The sequence below is a fragment of the Corvus cornix genome, chromosome 7, assembly GCF_000738735.6.
Source record: "Corvus cornix cornix isolate S_Up_H32 chromosome 7, ASM73873v5, whole genome shotgun sequence".
In the NCBI taxonomy this organism is placed as follows: domain Eukaryota; kingdom Metazoa; phylum Chordata; class Aves; order Passeriformes; family Corvidae; genus Corvus; species Corvus cornix.
In genome coordinates this window covers 15,769,121-15,785,253 of record NC_046337.1, presented here as the reverse complement: position 1 = coordinate 15,785,253, position 16,133 = coordinate 15,769,121, and the positions used below count along the sequence as shown (strand labels likewise).

The 16,133-nt window shown below is 46.5% G+C and overlaps 1 protein-coding gene across 7 annotated transcripts in view; it reads left to right on the top strand.

Moving 5' to 3' along the window:
* The window catches only part of CFAP65 (cilia and flagella associated protein 65), a 32,056-nt gene that overhangs the window by 3,291 nt on the left and 12,632 nt on the right, over positions 1-16,133 (top strand). For 5 of the 7 annotated variants that reach the window (XR_752666.4, XM_039555143.1, XM_010406937.4 and 2 more), the window contains 17 exons: positions 70-236; positions 1,358-1,557; positions 2,237-2,382; positions 3,441-3,663; positions 3,987-4,252; positions 5,468-5,668; positions 6,084-6,446; positions 7,184-7,321; positions 8,206-8,451; positions 8,873-9,097; positions 9,340-9,492; positions 10,749-10,914; positions 11,461-11,589; positions 12,091-12,307; positions 13,225-13,353; positions 13,636-13,812; positions 14,487-14,553. Coding sequence is in view for 6 of the 7 variants with exons in the window: in XM_039555143.1 (XP_039411077.1) it covers positions 70-236; positions 1,358-1,557; positions 2,237-2,382; positions 3,441-3,663; positions 3,987-4,252; positions 5,468-5,668; positions 6,084-6,446; positions 7,184-7,321; positions 8,206-8,451; positions 8,873-9,097; positions 9,340-9,492; positions 10,749-10,914; positions 11,461-11,589; positions 12,091-12,307; positions 13,225-13,353; positions 13,636-13,812; positions 14,487-14,553 (3,213 nt within the window). In the remaining variant the exon portion in view is untranslated. The remainder of the gene's footprint in view (positions 1-69; positions 237-1,357; positions 1,558-2,236; positions 2,383-3,440; positions 3,664-3,986; positions 4,253-5,467; positions 5,669-6,083; positions 6,447-7,183; positions 7,322-8,205; positions 8,452-8,872; positions 9,098-9,339; positions 9,493-10,748; positions 10,915-11,460; positions 11,590-12,090; positions 12,308-13,224; positions 13,354-13,635; positions 13,813-14,486; positions 14,554-16,133) is intronic. The other 2 variants (XM_019290597.3, XM_019290598.3) reach the window with 2 other exon arrangements.

Genomic DNA, 16,133 nt, shown 5'->3' with positions numbered 1-16,133 from the left:
TGGGTAGAGCTGCAGTACCCCCAGGGTGGAGTCCATCTAACTGCTGTCTCCCCTTGCTTTTCTGTGCAGAGGGATTATGAAGACAGCATCTTCTTTATGAAAGCTGAGGGTGAGTTCTCTGTTGCCCTGCGTGCTATGCGTCCACGCTTCGGTCTGTCCATGCCGGCTGCTGTCCAGTTGCCTGTCTGTGCTGTCCACAATGTCACGGAGATGACCTTTCCTGTGTGCAATGTTGGGTGAGTGAGAGGTGGCTAAGGAGACACTCTTTCTGTTTTGTCAGGTATTTTGCCACTTTTTTGAACTCTCCAGTGAATGCAGCTCATTCCAGTGGTTATTGGTTCTGCTGGCTGCCTTAACAGGAGGCAAATCTCTGCCTCCCCTGAGGTCTGGGCAGAAAAGGCAGCAGAATGGTAGTACAGGTCACTGTGGGCACATCTTGACATCTCACATCATCTTGACATCTCACATCTGACATCTCAGCATATGCTGAGAACCATTCATGCACCGGAACTAGGTGGGGACAAGCACAGTGTCCCACTGAGAACATCCCACATTCACAGGACAGGCCTGGGCTTCTATTTAACCAAAGGCAACCTGCCCAGCATGAACAGGGAGAGATGAGCTACCAGCTGGAAACGTTTTAGTCATTTAGGAGCAAAGATGGTCCTGGTTACCAAGGTTTGTCCTGTTTTAGTGAGGAAGGACAGTACTGTAGAAAGGAATGCAGTGAAGTTCCCAGGCAAGGAGGAGGTGTACTTCCAACCAAGTGATTCCAGCCATTTCAAGTGTTTCAGTCTCCACTTAGAGAAATAATTTGTACCAACTGATAGGCCCAGGCTGTTGGAGGATAAGGATGGTAAGAAACACACACCTTGGATCAATAAAATAGAAAAAGCTGATGGCGTATCATGTTCTTTGCAGAAATCAAACAAGCAAAGGGGGTTCTGGAAAATTGAATGAGGTATTAAGGAAATAGCTCAATCCTCTCTTCTCACTTGAGCATATAACAGAGGAACAAATGTTCATTTGGAATTATGTAGCTGCAAATTTAGACACAGGAAAAGCAAATACTTAATTTTGGAGCTGATTTGCGTGGTATCACCTTATGGCCATTAATAAAGTTCTTAGCTGTAGTAACCAGGATTCATTAAAGTGTGAACAGAGCATTTGCAGAGACAAGAGAAAAATTTCTTCACAGCATCACATATTTGTCCAGATGCATTAGGAATTCTTCCATTCAGCACTGGTTGCTTCCCGTCCTGACCAAATAACCTGTTGGGAAAGGCCCATCCTATGCATAATTGCACAGGCAGCAAATGATCCATTCATCTCCTTAAAATGTATCTCCATTTCCTAGTGATCTCATTAGCGTCTTTTCCTGGGAGACACCAAGCCCTTTCTTCATGACTTCTGACCGTAGCACACTGGACCCAGGTGCTGAGTGCATGGTCAAGGTGACCTTCCAGCCAGAGGTGGCTGGGGTGCATAATGCAGTAGCAACATGCTGGTTTGGAGGTGAAGTGAAACAAAAGAGGACAATCCAGCTAAAAGCCCTGGGTGAGTCTTTCTTGCATTTAACACTGAAAGAAATGTGTATTACCCCTAATTCTGGAATAGCATTCCACAGGGATACATGGAGGGCCTGCACTCCATGGATGCTCTGCCAAATTTGGCTCCACCCAGTGATGAGTAAGTGAAGCCATGGTTTGAAAGTGGCCTGTGAAATTCTCTAATGTACTTTTGCCAATTTGGAAGTGTTACCTGAAGAGACAGAGGGTCCAATATGGTCTGTGGCATGCTTTGGCCAAACCAGCATTTTCAAGGCCTGTTTAAGTTGACAGAGGGGGAGAGATGAGAGGATTTCACTGGAAAAAGCCTCTACAAACTCCTGGCTATGTCTGCACTCAGTGTCTCCTGTCTGTCCCTGCTAGACAGAGAAGCAGAGGGGAATTTCTAAAGCTTTCTGGATGCAAGCTAAAATAAGCAATGATTTCATTACAAGTCCTTGCCTGAAGTGACTTGTATGGCCACTGACAAACAAAAAATGTGATTCTGAGTTAAGTAAATTAGGGCTGGAAGGGAGCTTATTTGGTTCAAAGCAGGGCCAACTTTGAAGGCAGATCCAACTTCGGAGTTATCTGAGGTTCTTCAGAGGGTTGTCCAGTTGAGTGTTGAATATCCAAGAATGGAGGTTCCACCTATCTTTCCTAATCCAGTATACTGTTCTCTTTAACAGCCAAATACCCCTGCCTGCGTGTGAGTGTGACAGGAAAGGAATATGAAGGTGTACAGCCTGGAAAGTTTCAGGATGTCCTGTGTTTTGGATCAGTACCAGTGGGGACAACTGTGGAGAAGTGTGTGGAAATCTTCAACATGTCTGTGGTATGTGGAGGGGAGATTGACTTCTTGTGAGAAGCTGGCATGCTGACACATTTCTCTGGGATATGTGGTCTTGTGTATCTCCCTTAATGCTGTGAAAATAACCTAAGTGTGAATGTGAATGAAGCAGAGATGATGAGCCTTCCCCTACCAACCATGCCATTCACCCTTGCCTTCCAGCTACAGTGCTGGCAACTTAGCCATTTGCAGCATGGTATTGCAGCTTCCCCCTGCTTCCCTTCTCTGCTTGGTCCAGATCAGGCAGCTGCCATGTCCTTTGCATCCTGCAGCTCTCCTGCTCACCCTGGACAAGCCCATCAGTCCTGTGTGTCAGCTGTGTCAAATTGGTGTGTGTGTGTGTCCCAGGCAGCCCAGTGAATTGCTCAGAAAGTCAAATGGATTTGAGCACCTTGTTACCTGTGCCAGCTCAGCCCATCCCAGCCTCATAATGGATGGATGTACTCAGAGACTGCTGACATGGATGACAGCAGTGCTGATTCCTCCACAGGCCCTGCAGCTTGGGAGTGGAAAAGACACATTCATTTGTCATACTGTTTTTATTCACACTGCAGTGGTGCTTAGCACATTGCCAGGCAAGGATCAGGATGGTTTTTTTAAGGGTGTTGAGGAAGGTGTCAGAGCACCAGCTTTGGTTTTTTTGTGAAAAGAAGATCCATAAACAAGGTGGAACTGTGGGCTGAGGGAAATAAGTTCTCTGCCTGCATGTTCCCCTGGTCATAGCAATCACTTAGGCTATTTTGACCCCTAGGGACACCCTGAGCCATCTTTACCAGGAGGGGCACTCCAACCCCAGAGATCACCAGGAGTTTTGCTGCAGCATGCTGATTTCTGAGCATATTATGGGAGCTTGTTGCTACCAGTTCTCCATCAGAACAAGGTGGCAGAGGTTTGCTGCACAGCATTTCTGTGGTGGCCTTGGTGTTCTTGGTGGTGTTCAGCACTGCTGAGAACTACAGTTCTTACCTGATTAGTGTCCTGCATTCAGAGCCATCCTGCCTCATGTTGGATCCTTTGTTAACCTATTTCTTTTCTACTTGTAGGTTGATGCACCATGTAGAATAGAGCAAGAAAAAGACCCTCTGCTTCATGGTTATGTTTTCTCCTGTGATGTGTCCCATGGTGTTGTCCCTGCCAAAGGGAAGCTGGTCTTGTGCATACGGTTTCAGCCTCAAATAGTAGGAGAGCACAGTACTTCCTATTTCACTATCGGATCTACTGGATGCCACTTGGAGACTGTTCTGAAAGTGGTTGGCTCATGTAAAGGTACCAAAGCCTTTCCTGTTTCTCCCTGTCAGCTTCTTACCACTGGTGGGAAAAGGTTAGTGCTTGGGGAAGGACTAGGAACTATCATAGCCTGCAGTCACAGACTAAACTCTGCTGGGATCCTGGCTGTCCCTGGTGTACTGTTTGGGATTTATACTTGCCTGACTGTTTTAAGTGAATGTTTAGCTGCTTCTTAGGACTAGTAGGTTTGCTGATGAGCTGATTCTGGTTTGGGAAGATCAGTTAAGTGAAGCAGTGGCTTGTGACATGTTGGAAGAAACAGCTATGACAGGTCCAGGATCTTATCTTGCATGTTGTGCTAGGTCCTTCTGTGTCCCTGGACCAGTATTCTGTGGAATTTGACTGGATCAATCTTGGAGAGAGTTTGATGCAGACACTGAAAATCAGCAACATGTCAGATGTCCCGGCCTTTTATCAGTTTGATATTGACAACAAAGGGAGCGTCTTCTCCTTGGATCGCCCCTGCGGAGTCTTGGAGGGCAAAACAACACGGACACTGAAGGTGACCTTTCGACCTACTCACCCAATGAATTATCACCGCAGAGTCGTGTGCCTTGTCCACCACCAGGTATGGAGGCAAAGGGTAGTTTCTTTGCTGTGATACTTTAAAGACATCTTACAGTGTAACCCAACAGGACTGGCCTGTCTCACTTAGTAGTCCCTGCAAATCTCTTCCCACTGCATTTTCATTAATACTTATCATAGAATCATTAAGATTGGAAAAGACCTCTAAGATCATTGAGTCCAACCATTAACCCAGCACTTCTGAGTCCACCACTAACCATGTCCCCAAGTGCCACATCTACATGTCTTTTAAATACCTCCAGGGATCATGATTCAACTACATCCCTGGGCAGCCTGGGGTGACAACCATTTTGGTGAAGAAATTTTTCCCATTATCCAATCTAACCACTGCCCAAGCACAACTTGAGATCTTTTCCTCTTATCCTATCACTTCTTACCTGGGAGAAGAGACCAACCCCCACCTGGCTACGTCCTCCTTTCAGGTAGTTGTAGAGAGCAATAAAATTCCCCCTGAGCCTTCTTTTTTCCAGGCTAAATGCCCCAACTCCCTCTGCCATTCCTCATGAGATTTGTGCTCCAGACCCCTCACCAGCTTCATTGCCCTTCTCTGGACACGCTCCAGCCCCTCAATGTTTTTCTTGTACTGAGGGGCCCAAAACTGAACATAGTATTCAAGGCACAGTGTCACAAGTGCTGAGTACAGAGGGGCAATCCCTGCCCCAGTCCTACTGGCCACACTATTTTTGACACAAGCCAGGATGCCCTTGGCCTTCTTGGCCACCCAGGCACACACTGGCTCATGTTCAGCTGCTGCCAGCCATCACTCCAGGTGCTTTTCTGATGAGCAGCTTTCCAACCACTCTGCCCCAAGCTTGTAACGCTGCCTGGGGTTATTGTGACCCAAGTGCAGGACCTGGGCTCTTGTTGAGCAGAATCCCCGTGGTGCGGATTCCTATCAGCAATAGGATATGGACAGTCAGTAATGGATAGGGTGAGGTGCATCCTACATGGCTCTTGTCCATGTAGGTCTCTCTCTTAACTTTAGCTGTACAGCTGTGCACTGAATGCCTTCAATTTTCACTCCAGTTTCAAGAAAATTCTTGTCTCACATCAAGACATAAAGTAAATGGCAGCCTAACACTGCAGATGTTAAGCCTTTTCCAGGCATGGTTTTGGAAGTGAGATACTGGTATGGTGTAACTCTCAAAGCAATCAGAGGACAGTTTATTTCTTATTATCTTACATTGTGTTTTCCCAGGAACCCATGTATGTGGACTTTTTGGGTACCTGCCATTCAGACACAGCTAAGCCAACCACCCTTCAGGAAAGACACCTCTCCTGGTACCGAACCAACATGGTGAGGGGACTGACCTTCTACCCCCCTGATATCCTGAGCATGATGCTGAAGGATGGGAAGTTGCAGATGGATGAAAAGGGAGCCCTCATGCTTTCTCCTGAGGTATGAGCTGCCCTCCCTGGAATCTAAGACACTTCCAGCTGTTCTCTATATATGCTGGGCATCTGTTGTAGAGAAGACAGATATAGAAGGGCTTGCAGATGCTGGACTGATTTCTTTAGTATTTCTGCTGTTGATGGTCCCAGCACACACCAACACTACCTTTGTCAGCTGGATTTTACCCTGGCTCAGTCACTAAGCCACTTTCTGGCTTTAATTCAGTCATGGGGTCATCTTTTGCTTCGTGTGGTTTCAGATTGAGGCTTACAAACAGAAGCCTCCTTGAAGCCTAGACTTTGAGCTGTCCTAGGAACTCTTACTGAAGTGCATCCTGCATGCCCTCTTGCACATGGAGGCAATCAGTGCCTCGTGTCTCCCACACTTTCCCTGCTCACACTGAGATATTTCCATCCTGTAGATTTTTGAGGACAAGCCACCCAAGGAATACTTTGAACCCAATGCCATGACTGAATATTTCTACGATGGTGTAAGCAGTGACCTGGCCTTGTTTCCTGCTCATGTTAGTGTCAGCCCCACGGAGTATGATTTTGGATGCTGCATGCCACCTCACAAGGCAGAACCTCTTCCTCTCTGTGTGACCAACCATACCAAAGGAAATATCACTGTTGCCTGGACTCCAAGCCATGGCAGTGCCTTCCAAGTGCACCCTGAAATTTGTGACATGCCACCACTGAAGTCTTCAACCTTCTATGTCTTTTGCAAGCCTACTCAGGTCAACAGTCTCTATGCAGCAGAGCTGGAAGGTTTTGCTGTTTACGAGGTTAGTAGGAATTACTAAGACCAGAGATGACCTAGCAAGCAACTGTTTGCAGAATAAAGTATTTTGGAGGAGTTAAAATTCAATTTAAACCCTTAATTTTGATTTTGACAAACCAGCACCTCTATTAACTCTTTTGGCCATTGCTTTGATACACTGTTGGGTTAAAGTTTCTCTATCACCTGTGTCCTGGCAAATAAATGCAATAAACAAGTCACAGCTCATGCATGTGGACAGGTACACTTGCTCTTGCCCCCAGGGAGCATGAACCATGGTACACCTCACTGAAGAAGGAATTACTATGAATTATTGCACTATTAGTGTAGATGTGAGCTTGCACAAGAATGGTTATTGTGGCCTGGGTAATGGGCAATAACTTGGTCTTTGTGTCTGGCCCTCCACAAGTAAAGCTGCTGAGGGCACTGTCACTCTTCGCCCAAGTGACGTGGGATTCACGTTACACAAGTCTGCAGTTACAGGAGATTTAGCACCCAGAAATGTCCTGGTAAGTGAAACCCAGCATTTGCAAGTCTCTCTCTCTGTTTCTCATCTGGCACTGGTCAGTCCTTCTTTCCTGAGAATGTCAGTTCCTTAGCCCCAGAGATGTCATTGAATAAGCAGTTGCTTGAGATAGTATGTGCAATTGGTCCCTTCCAACTCAGTTTAATCCGTGATTCTGTGAAGGCACCTTGCCACACTCCCTTCCTTTACACAATGTGCTGTCCCTTGTGTGTCTGCAGGTGATGAGACACTACACCAACATTGAAAACGATGCCACCATCTGTCCATCGTGGTGCCTGACTGTGAGGCTGAGAGCGCACACATATGAAGCAGAACGGGAGCACTTCATTCCACAGTACATCCTGGATGTCCCCAAAGTGTGTAACTGATTGACCTTTGAATCTTTGCAAAGACACTTAGTGTTTGCCTCTGAATTCTTTACTTTGTCTCCCATTGCACTGAGGTGTGTCTTTGGTGGTTTCTGATGGTGTGGAGGCTCCTGCTATGGTACAAAAGTAGTATGCTGTTCCTCCTGCATTAGCTTCCCAGCTTCCACCATGTCAGCTGTACTGACCATCTCATTAGCTCTGACAGAAAAGCTGTTGGGATCACCTTCCTTTCTGTTTAAGTGGACATAGGCTCTAACAAGGGTATTCAGTCCCCTCCCAGGAGCCTCAAAAGCTTTGCATGCACTTAGGCACACAGAATCCTCACTTACGAAAGAGAAGTGGTTGTAAGATAGAGGGGAAGGTTCTCTCTCTCTTCCTGCATTTTCTGTGGCACAATAAAGTATTTTTCCTATAAAGTAAAGTCAGATCTGATCCTAGGAAGTAAGAATAGTCCTGAGAACCTCTTATAAAATCTCCTCAGCTAATCTAGGCCATGCAGCCTCTATTTGATATGCATGAAGTGGAGCAAATTCTAGGCTGCTGAAGTTCTTCATCCAGGATGTCACTATCCATGCAGAAGCTGCAGGCACCAGCAAGCAGCTCATTTACTGGATGGGAACAAAGCACTGCACGATGGAAAATAGCTTCACCAATCCCATGAACCCATGAGGGCCACTGAGGGAAGGGAAAAGACCATTATTTGTGTACCCCTGCATGGTTTCATTTCTTTCCTTGAAAATAAGCAGTTAGAAAGTTCCCCATAGACTTGGGATAGTGCTTATTGGAACCTGGAACTGAATATAGTGAAAACTTTTTTGTTAAGCTGGTTTTTAAACCCAGTGAAAATAAACCTTTTTGCTTGTCTTCATCAGACTTTTCCTCCTGTAGTTTGTGACACTGATACCTACTGCAGCATGCTGTTGTCCAACACAGGCACCTCTTTGATAACCTTCAGTGTGAACCAAACTGCCTGTCCCTCTGTTATGGTGAAGCCCAGCTCAGGACACATCATGCCAGGAGGCCACCAGATTTTCTTTCTCTCCACTCACCCAGTTAACAGAGTCACACAGCAGCATGTCCTGCCCTTGCAGCTGAACTCTTATCCTGCATACACCAAGGTAAGGAGGGGGAAGTGGAAGATGGTGAGCAAAGTTTTGTTCCCCTGTAGTCTTCCCTTTTCACAATGACTTGCACTGTGATGCCTATTATGTCTCCTAATGTTTAGTTTGGATTTTTCCCTTTGGAAATAGGAATGAAAGAATATTTTCAACACTTACTATGGGGTCAGCACTGCAGAAAGAAGGCCTTTGTGGTGCCAAACGTCCTGTACCCCTCGTTCCTTGCATTTCCATCTCTTGGAATACCCTGTATTATGCTAAGGGCCCTACTTGACAGCACAGCCTAAAGCTCTTCCCCTCCTCATTAACATCCAGTTTGTTCTTGCTTCTCTCTTGGAAGGAGAAACATCTTTGCAAGGTCCCCCCTGATGTAGCTGAGTCTTCTAGTTAATGTCTGTTACTTTTTATCTTAATTCCACAGAAGGTTGTTCTCCAGAGTTGTGGGCAGTCCTTTCTTTTGCACTTAGAAGGTGATGGAAATCTCTACTTCAAACCTCTCCATATAGGGACCTCCTCTACACGAATGTACACCATTAAAAACTGCACAAGTCTACCCATGGTTTTCACATGGAAGATTTTTCACTCTCACAGTAAGATCCTGTCTGTCAGTCCCACTGCAGGGATCCTCCAGCCCTTTGAAGCCATGGTAAGTTCAAGTTCTACCAAAGTTGTAGTTTGCTCTCTACAATACAACCACAGCCTGGCTTTGAATATCTGGGTGTTCATTGCCTGTATGAATCTTTGACACAGATGGAGATGGTGTGTCTGTAGAGACCTAGATTAACTATAATGGAAGAAGGGACTGTGCATTAAATGCAATTGTTGAGGTGTTTGGGTTTATCTCTGGACTGGAGCTCCTGTCAGCACTCTTGCCTCTTGTGATTGCAGGCTCAGGCATGGACTTTTACTCCTAACAAGGAGACCAAGTATGTGCTGCATGCTATGGTGTTTGTGAGCTGGAAAAGCCCAGACCTCGTGTCTCCCAAAGGTCTCCATTATGTCTTACGGGTCATTGGAGAGGGCGCACTAGGCACCATCAGGGTAAGGAGCAGGGGCCCACTGAGTAGCAGTAGGGGATACTAGGGTGGGATGGGGGTCTTGGACTTTCCCTTTTTGCAAAATCTGTACTGGAGGCAGCCAATAAGGATTCACAGCAAAATTCCCAGACACTGCTTTTAGTTTAAACGACAGTACTGATTCTAGTGGCCTAATGGCAGCTTGTTGCAAATGTCCTGCCAGTTCAAATATGACCTTCACAAATCCTCTGGGATTGCTCTCTTCCAGACTAAACCAAGCAAGCCATTTAGCTTCTTGGGAATCATGGTTCTCTCCTCTCATTCTGTCTGCTCTCCTTCTCCATTTGTTTTGCTGTTAGTCTGATTTCTAAGTGTAGCGGACCTTTTAAAGTGGCACAGCCAGTACACCTCCACCTGGCTTTCTTCCTGTTACCTGCAGGTCTGTGCAGCCACCTTAATTTTTAGTCAGGTTTCTTAAGGAACCAGAGGTAAATAAAATAATACCTTGTAAATCATTTCCTCATGTAAATCATGTTGATTGTTGGGTGATAATATCTTCAAGGTACTTAGTCATTATAAATTGTATGTGAGCACACAACTAGCCAAAAGAGAGGGGGACTATTTAAGCAGTCACAAAAGGGCAAGCAAATATCTCTCATCCTTGGCCCAAGTGCAGCTGGTCAGCTAGTGGTCTCACAGCCCTGAATAAGCTACATCCTACCCAGCAAACACCCTAAAAAACAGTAGGAGAAAGCATTTGGAAGAGGGATTGAGTCCCTTGCAGACCTGTTCCACATTTTATTGTGCTCCAACTACCCGAAAGGAGTTTGTAGCAAAGTGGGTGTTGGTCTCTTCTCCCAAGTAATAAGCAAAAGGCAAGAGAAAATGACCTCAAATTGCACCAGGAGAGGTTTAGATTGGATACTTGGAAAAATTTCTTTAGGAAAGGGGTTGTCACTCATTGGAATGGGCTGCCCAAAGAATTGGTTGAGTCATCATTTCTGGAAGTATTTAAAAGACATGTAGATGTGGCACTCAGGGACATGGGTTAGTGGTGGACTTGGCAGTGTGAGGTCAATGGGTAGACTCAGTGATCTCAGAGATCTTTCCTAACCTTAATGATTCTATCAGGGCATGCCAGGTCCTACACAAAGCAGGGAGCCCTTTGCACTGCACTGCACGTGCCAAGGGATCAGCACGTGGTGAGATAAGTGGTGGCTACACTCAACTACTATGCTTGACACGTTAAAGTGACCTCAGCACGGTGGGTTTGTATTCCAGGCACAAAAGGAGCATCTGGACCTTGGAAATGTTCTAGTTGGTGGTCAACAAAGCTGCAGCATTGTACTGCTAAATGATGGGATCTGTACTCTGAATTACATCCTCAGTGTGGAACAATTCATCACAGGGCCCCATAACCCTGAGGAGGTCCGCAGCGATCCACTGGGTACTGTAAAGGAATTAGCGTGGGACAGGACCTTAGCTTTCCTCTCTTTTCTCCAAAATCAATCTAGAATGAACTCGGAGGTTGGAGTGATTACTGGCTTGCTTGCACTGATTCTCTCAAACCTCAAGCTGTCTGCTCCTTTGCATAGGAAACGACTCTTCTATCTTGCTGGAAAAACAATAATCCAGAGTCTGACAACTGAAGTTAGACCAATCTGGACCTTGAAATAAAATGCAATTTCCCAGCAGAGAAGGAAATTAAATAAAGGACCTTACCAGAAAAAATGGTGGTGCCGCCTTTCTAGAGGACCTCCTGTGGGGAAGTTCCCTATTCTTTGCTGCCCAAAGGCAATCTGGGTGCTCCCAATGAGCTGCCTGCAGTTGTAGGCTGGGAATCCCAAGTTCAAAACCTGAAGCTAATCCTAACAATTAGACAAGGGGTGGCAGTGGCTGGAGTGCAAGTAGACTTAGGGATCTGTGTGCCACCACATTTGTGGTGTAAGAGACAGTGATGCCAAGAGCTCATGCCATCTCTCGTGTCCTACAGCTCTAGAGCTGGAACACTCGAGAGGAACAATCTTAGCAAGATCAAAAGCTTTTGTCCGAATAAAAGTAAGGCCAGCTCGTCGACTGCGTTACACCTGGTCAATCAAATATGCTACTTGCACACCCACAGGTGAGATGGATGTTTTGGGATGTTCAGAGGTGGGGGACAGTGTTTGTAAAAGAAGAGACTAGCCAGACAAGGAGTTTTCAGCTTGGAAAGTGAAAAATGTAATGTCATATGAATGATAGGGAGAAGACAAGGTATAAATAACTGTTTATGATTTTTCAGTGTGAAAACAAGGGGCACTTCATAAAATAATTAGGCTGTAGGCTTAAATCAAAAAAGGTTTTTTTTCACATAGCGCAGAACTCAATTGTGTAAAGACACCGTTGAAAAGGATCATATTCATAGTCTTTTGGTGATGTCTAAATGCAGAAGTCAAGGTACAACTAGAAGTCAGTGGTTTAGGGGTTTTGAGAAGCTGCCAAAGAAAAGACTACGTACAAAGGCCCATTGTTTCTTTCTTTGGTCTTGGTAGGGCCTCTTTCCCCTTTGCTGCAGTCAAAATGACCCAGGCAGCAGCCCCCTAATGGTGCATGACTACTTTTTCATGTTTCTTTCTCTCCCAAGCTGCAGATCTTGCAAGCACGAAAGAGAAGCAGCAGCCCCTCTGCTGCATTGTAGCAACAGGCACCTACCCAACTTTGCGCATCACAGATGCCACTATAACAGGGAGTGCCAGCAAGTTGCACATCTGGAAGCTCTTCTCCTTGGACACACTGAATGAATACTTGGAGCGAGACCCAACTCCTGGTGAGCTCACCTACAGAGTTCCCACAAGGCACAGGTAAGATGAGGGAATGGCTCAGAGGGTCTTTGAGTCCTTTGCATGAGCCAGATGGAGATGCTTATTGGCATGTGTTGCAGCTCCCTGCTGCGTGGCACCCTGTTATTCCATCCTAGCTGCTGTAGGCAGTTGCTCACCTCCACTTCTCTGCTTAAGCTCCCTAGAAAGGAGTCACAGAAACAGAGAATAATTTAATTGCAATGGACCTCCAAAAGTCTCTGGTGTAGCCCCTTGCCCAAAGCCAGGACATATAGATCAGGTTGGCTAGGGCCTTATTCAGTTCAGTGCTGAATCTCTGAGGACAAAGAAACCACAGCTTGTCTGAGCTCCTGCTTAACCATTTCCATGGTAAAAACCTTTTTCCTAGCATCTCATCAGAGTATCTTGTATTGCAAATTGTGTGGTTGCCATCGCTGAGCCCTTGCTTCATAAGGCTGAACAAATCCAGGTCTCTTAGTTGCCCCTTGTAATCATAGAATAGCTTGGGTTGAAAAAGACCTTGGAGATCGTCTAGTTCCAACGCTTCTGCCATGGGCAGGGGTGCTTTCCACTAGACCAAGTTGCTCAGAGCCCCATCCAGCCTGGCCAGTGTGTTCCAGCTCTCAGCCATTTTGGTGGCCCTCCATTGGGCCTGTATGTCAGTGACTTCCTTGTCCTGAGGAGCTAAAGAGAGTCTTCGGGGTAAGAAGGACTCTCTTATGTCACTCACTCTCATTAGACCTGTATAAAAGATTTTTAAAAGAAAATCAGAAGGTCTGCCTTATGCCCAGTATCCTTTCTCTCAAAAGGGCCAGGAATAGAAGGTCAGACAAGAATTATAAGGAAGACAGCCAGTATAGAATGGCCTTTCCCCTGTCATGCCCTGATGACCCTTCCTCCTGTTTCAGTTTAATATCTTCTTTTTCTCCTGTGACCAGCACATGCTTGATCCCTCCAGTGTACACCCCTCTCCTGCTGGATTTTGACTTTGGGTCTGCCCCGGTAGGCTCAGAGCCTACCATCGCGAGGCTTCTGCTGGAGAACAAGGGTGTGGTACCTGTGGACTGGTAAGCAGTGCTCCCTGGAGCTCAGCCTTCTTTCTGGGGCTCTGTAAGTGCTCAAAGGGCTGTGAGACATTTGCATATTGATAGGGTGGGGTTTGTAGGCACAGCTGCAGCTGAGATCTCTTGGTGAGTCTGGGTGGGGAAGCAATCAAAGAGCTGCAGATCAGACCTGATGAAATGTGATGTAGCCACCATCTGGGCCAAGCCCATTTGGATTGAATATGCTGACCATGGCCCTGGGGAAGTTGCATGTCCTTGTTGCTGACCAGCTGATTTGTTCCCTAGGGCCTTCTTGTTTCCTTCTGATCAGAAGATGGACATGGAGCACTGGGCAGAAGACACTGACTTTACCCCCCAGGAGCTGCACCAGATGAGAGTTCAGGATAACCAGCTCTTCAGTGTTTCCCCAAAGTCAGGAACACTTCTCCCAGGGCAGGAGAAATCTGTCCAGCTCTCACACAGGTGATGAAAAGTATCTGTTCTTCAGAGCTTCATGCTAAGTGCCAGAACAACACATGCTGTCAGTCCCCTGAGTTTTCATGCCAGATTTTCCTTCCCCTTCATATGTTCCACAGCAGAGGCTGGGAAAATAGAAAGTTCCTGAGCAGGTCCAGTTTCTGGACCCCACAGAGCTTGACTTCCTCAGGAGAATGTTTTAATGTCCTTTAACACTGCAGTGCAAAAGGCATTTAGTGTGACATGCTGGGGATACTGGTCTTCCTTGACTTGACAGTTGAGGAGATGAACAAGATGCTGCACTTGCTGTGCTTTTGATTATGTAGTGATATTTTTATTTTTGTCATCAGCTAGAGCTGCTACCCCTTGTATGCCTGCAGAAGGTACGAAGAAAGCTGAACACTTTCCCTTTCAAAGCAGACCATATCTGAGGAGTACTGGCATTTTTTTGGCCTAGAAACTTGGGTCCCTAAATAGGTGTATGACTAAAATCAACATTGTATCACTCATTCCCACCCAAACACAGCTGGGTTCCCCCCCACCTCCCCCCGGGCCCTTACGCAACAGTGACTCTTTAGCTGGGAAGTGAATTGTCTCTAATGTTCTGTGTGACTGACTCTGTCATCCTGGGCACAAAATTGATTTCTACTGTTTTCCTCTCTCTCCTCTTTCACTGCTAGACATGATTTCATTGGCACTGATCGCCTCCCTGTCCTGCTGAAGATTTCCTATGGCCATGAGATTCTGGTAAGATAGCAGGTGTCCCTTCCTTCCAACTGCAGAACAACAGCAGGTAGGAACTGAGTTATGAGGTGTTTTCCCCAGAAGCTGCATAACATACAGGGGGCTGTGGCCTTCCCCTGGAATTTGCACTGCCCAGGCAGTAACAGAGGGCCAAGCAGAGACACAAAACCAATATTCTGACAAACTTGTGGTTCCAGCACAGTGTGATATGGGCAGTGGACTAGCAGAACAGTCCTTGGACCATCTCTTGGGTCCTTCAGCAAGAGGACTGGGTTTTATTTATTATTAACCTTTGTATTTTGTTAGTGGTGTTAGTGCAGAATTGCTTCTTCCTTCAAGACAACTCCAAGCCCAAAACAGCCTTCCCAGGTTTTACAGTCCCTGCATATTTTCCACACTCTGGTGTAACTCATGGTCAAGATCCCTGTGCATGCTTGCCCTCATTTCATCTGCGTCACTGTGAGTTGTTCCATGCAATGTGGCTGGAGTTCAGATCTGCAGCCCATCCTGCTTCTCTCATATGCAGCTTTCCTGAATCTCTCCATCTCATCAACTCTCTATGCTCTTCAACACCCCCTGAAATGTGCTTTTCTCCAAATATACCACCTGTTGTGATGGTAGTTTGGGAATGAACAGAGTGGCAGAGCATCTTCCAGCTCTGGGGTCAGCTGCTTCCCCAAGCCCAGAGGGTACTCCCTGCATTCCTGGTTGGCTGCAGCCTTTGTCCACCCACTTATTTCTCCTACCAATGGTGGAAGAGATTCTTACTCATTCTTCCTGCTTTGCTGCTTTCTAAAGCATCCCAGAGCTGACAGTGACAGCGGTGTGTTTTCCCTGAGTGTTTCCTCAGGCTTGAAACTAATTTCCCTCTCTCCCCCTCTCTCAAACTGTCAGTTAGAGTCAAAGTCACCTTGTGCTCTGCCAGGCACCACTCATGCCCGGCTGAGCCTTCCTGTCTGTCTCTGAAGTTTCCTATGAGACCATTGTGTTCACACATCTCTTTTATTTTTCTTTTCTTTCAGGACTGTTGTCAGCTGAAAATCCAACCCTTTCACCAAGCTGTTCAAACAGTGGCTTAACTGTGCCTTCCCTCAAAGCCCTTGGACGGGCTCCCTGTGCTCTGCCTGCCTGGCACAATCCTGAGAGTGGCTATGAGCCTTTCACTAGCTGGCCAGTGAGGGAAGAGGCTTTGGAGCACCAGAAGCCTATAGGGCATATATCCTCTCTTGTCATATAGCCACTGGCTTTGGTGGCTACCGGAGGCCACCACCCTCTGTCATGCTATCCTTGCAGAAGGGGCTGGAAAAGCAAGGGGATGAAAAGATCCCTTGGTGCATTTGAGCTCTGGCAATAGGAGCTGTAGAAGCCAGTCCAGAGGCATGGAGCAGTGCAGGTGGTTGCAACCTGCAGAGATGCAGTGCCAGTACTGAACTGCTGACATTGAAAAATAGGAGTGGGAGATGCTTCTGCAAAGAGGGCAGCTGTGGGACTGAACACAGTGTGCCTGCTTTCCTTGCAGTCATGGCATGAAGTGCACAGAGTTTCCAGCTCCTGTGGCAGAAACAGCCCTAAGTGTGCTCACA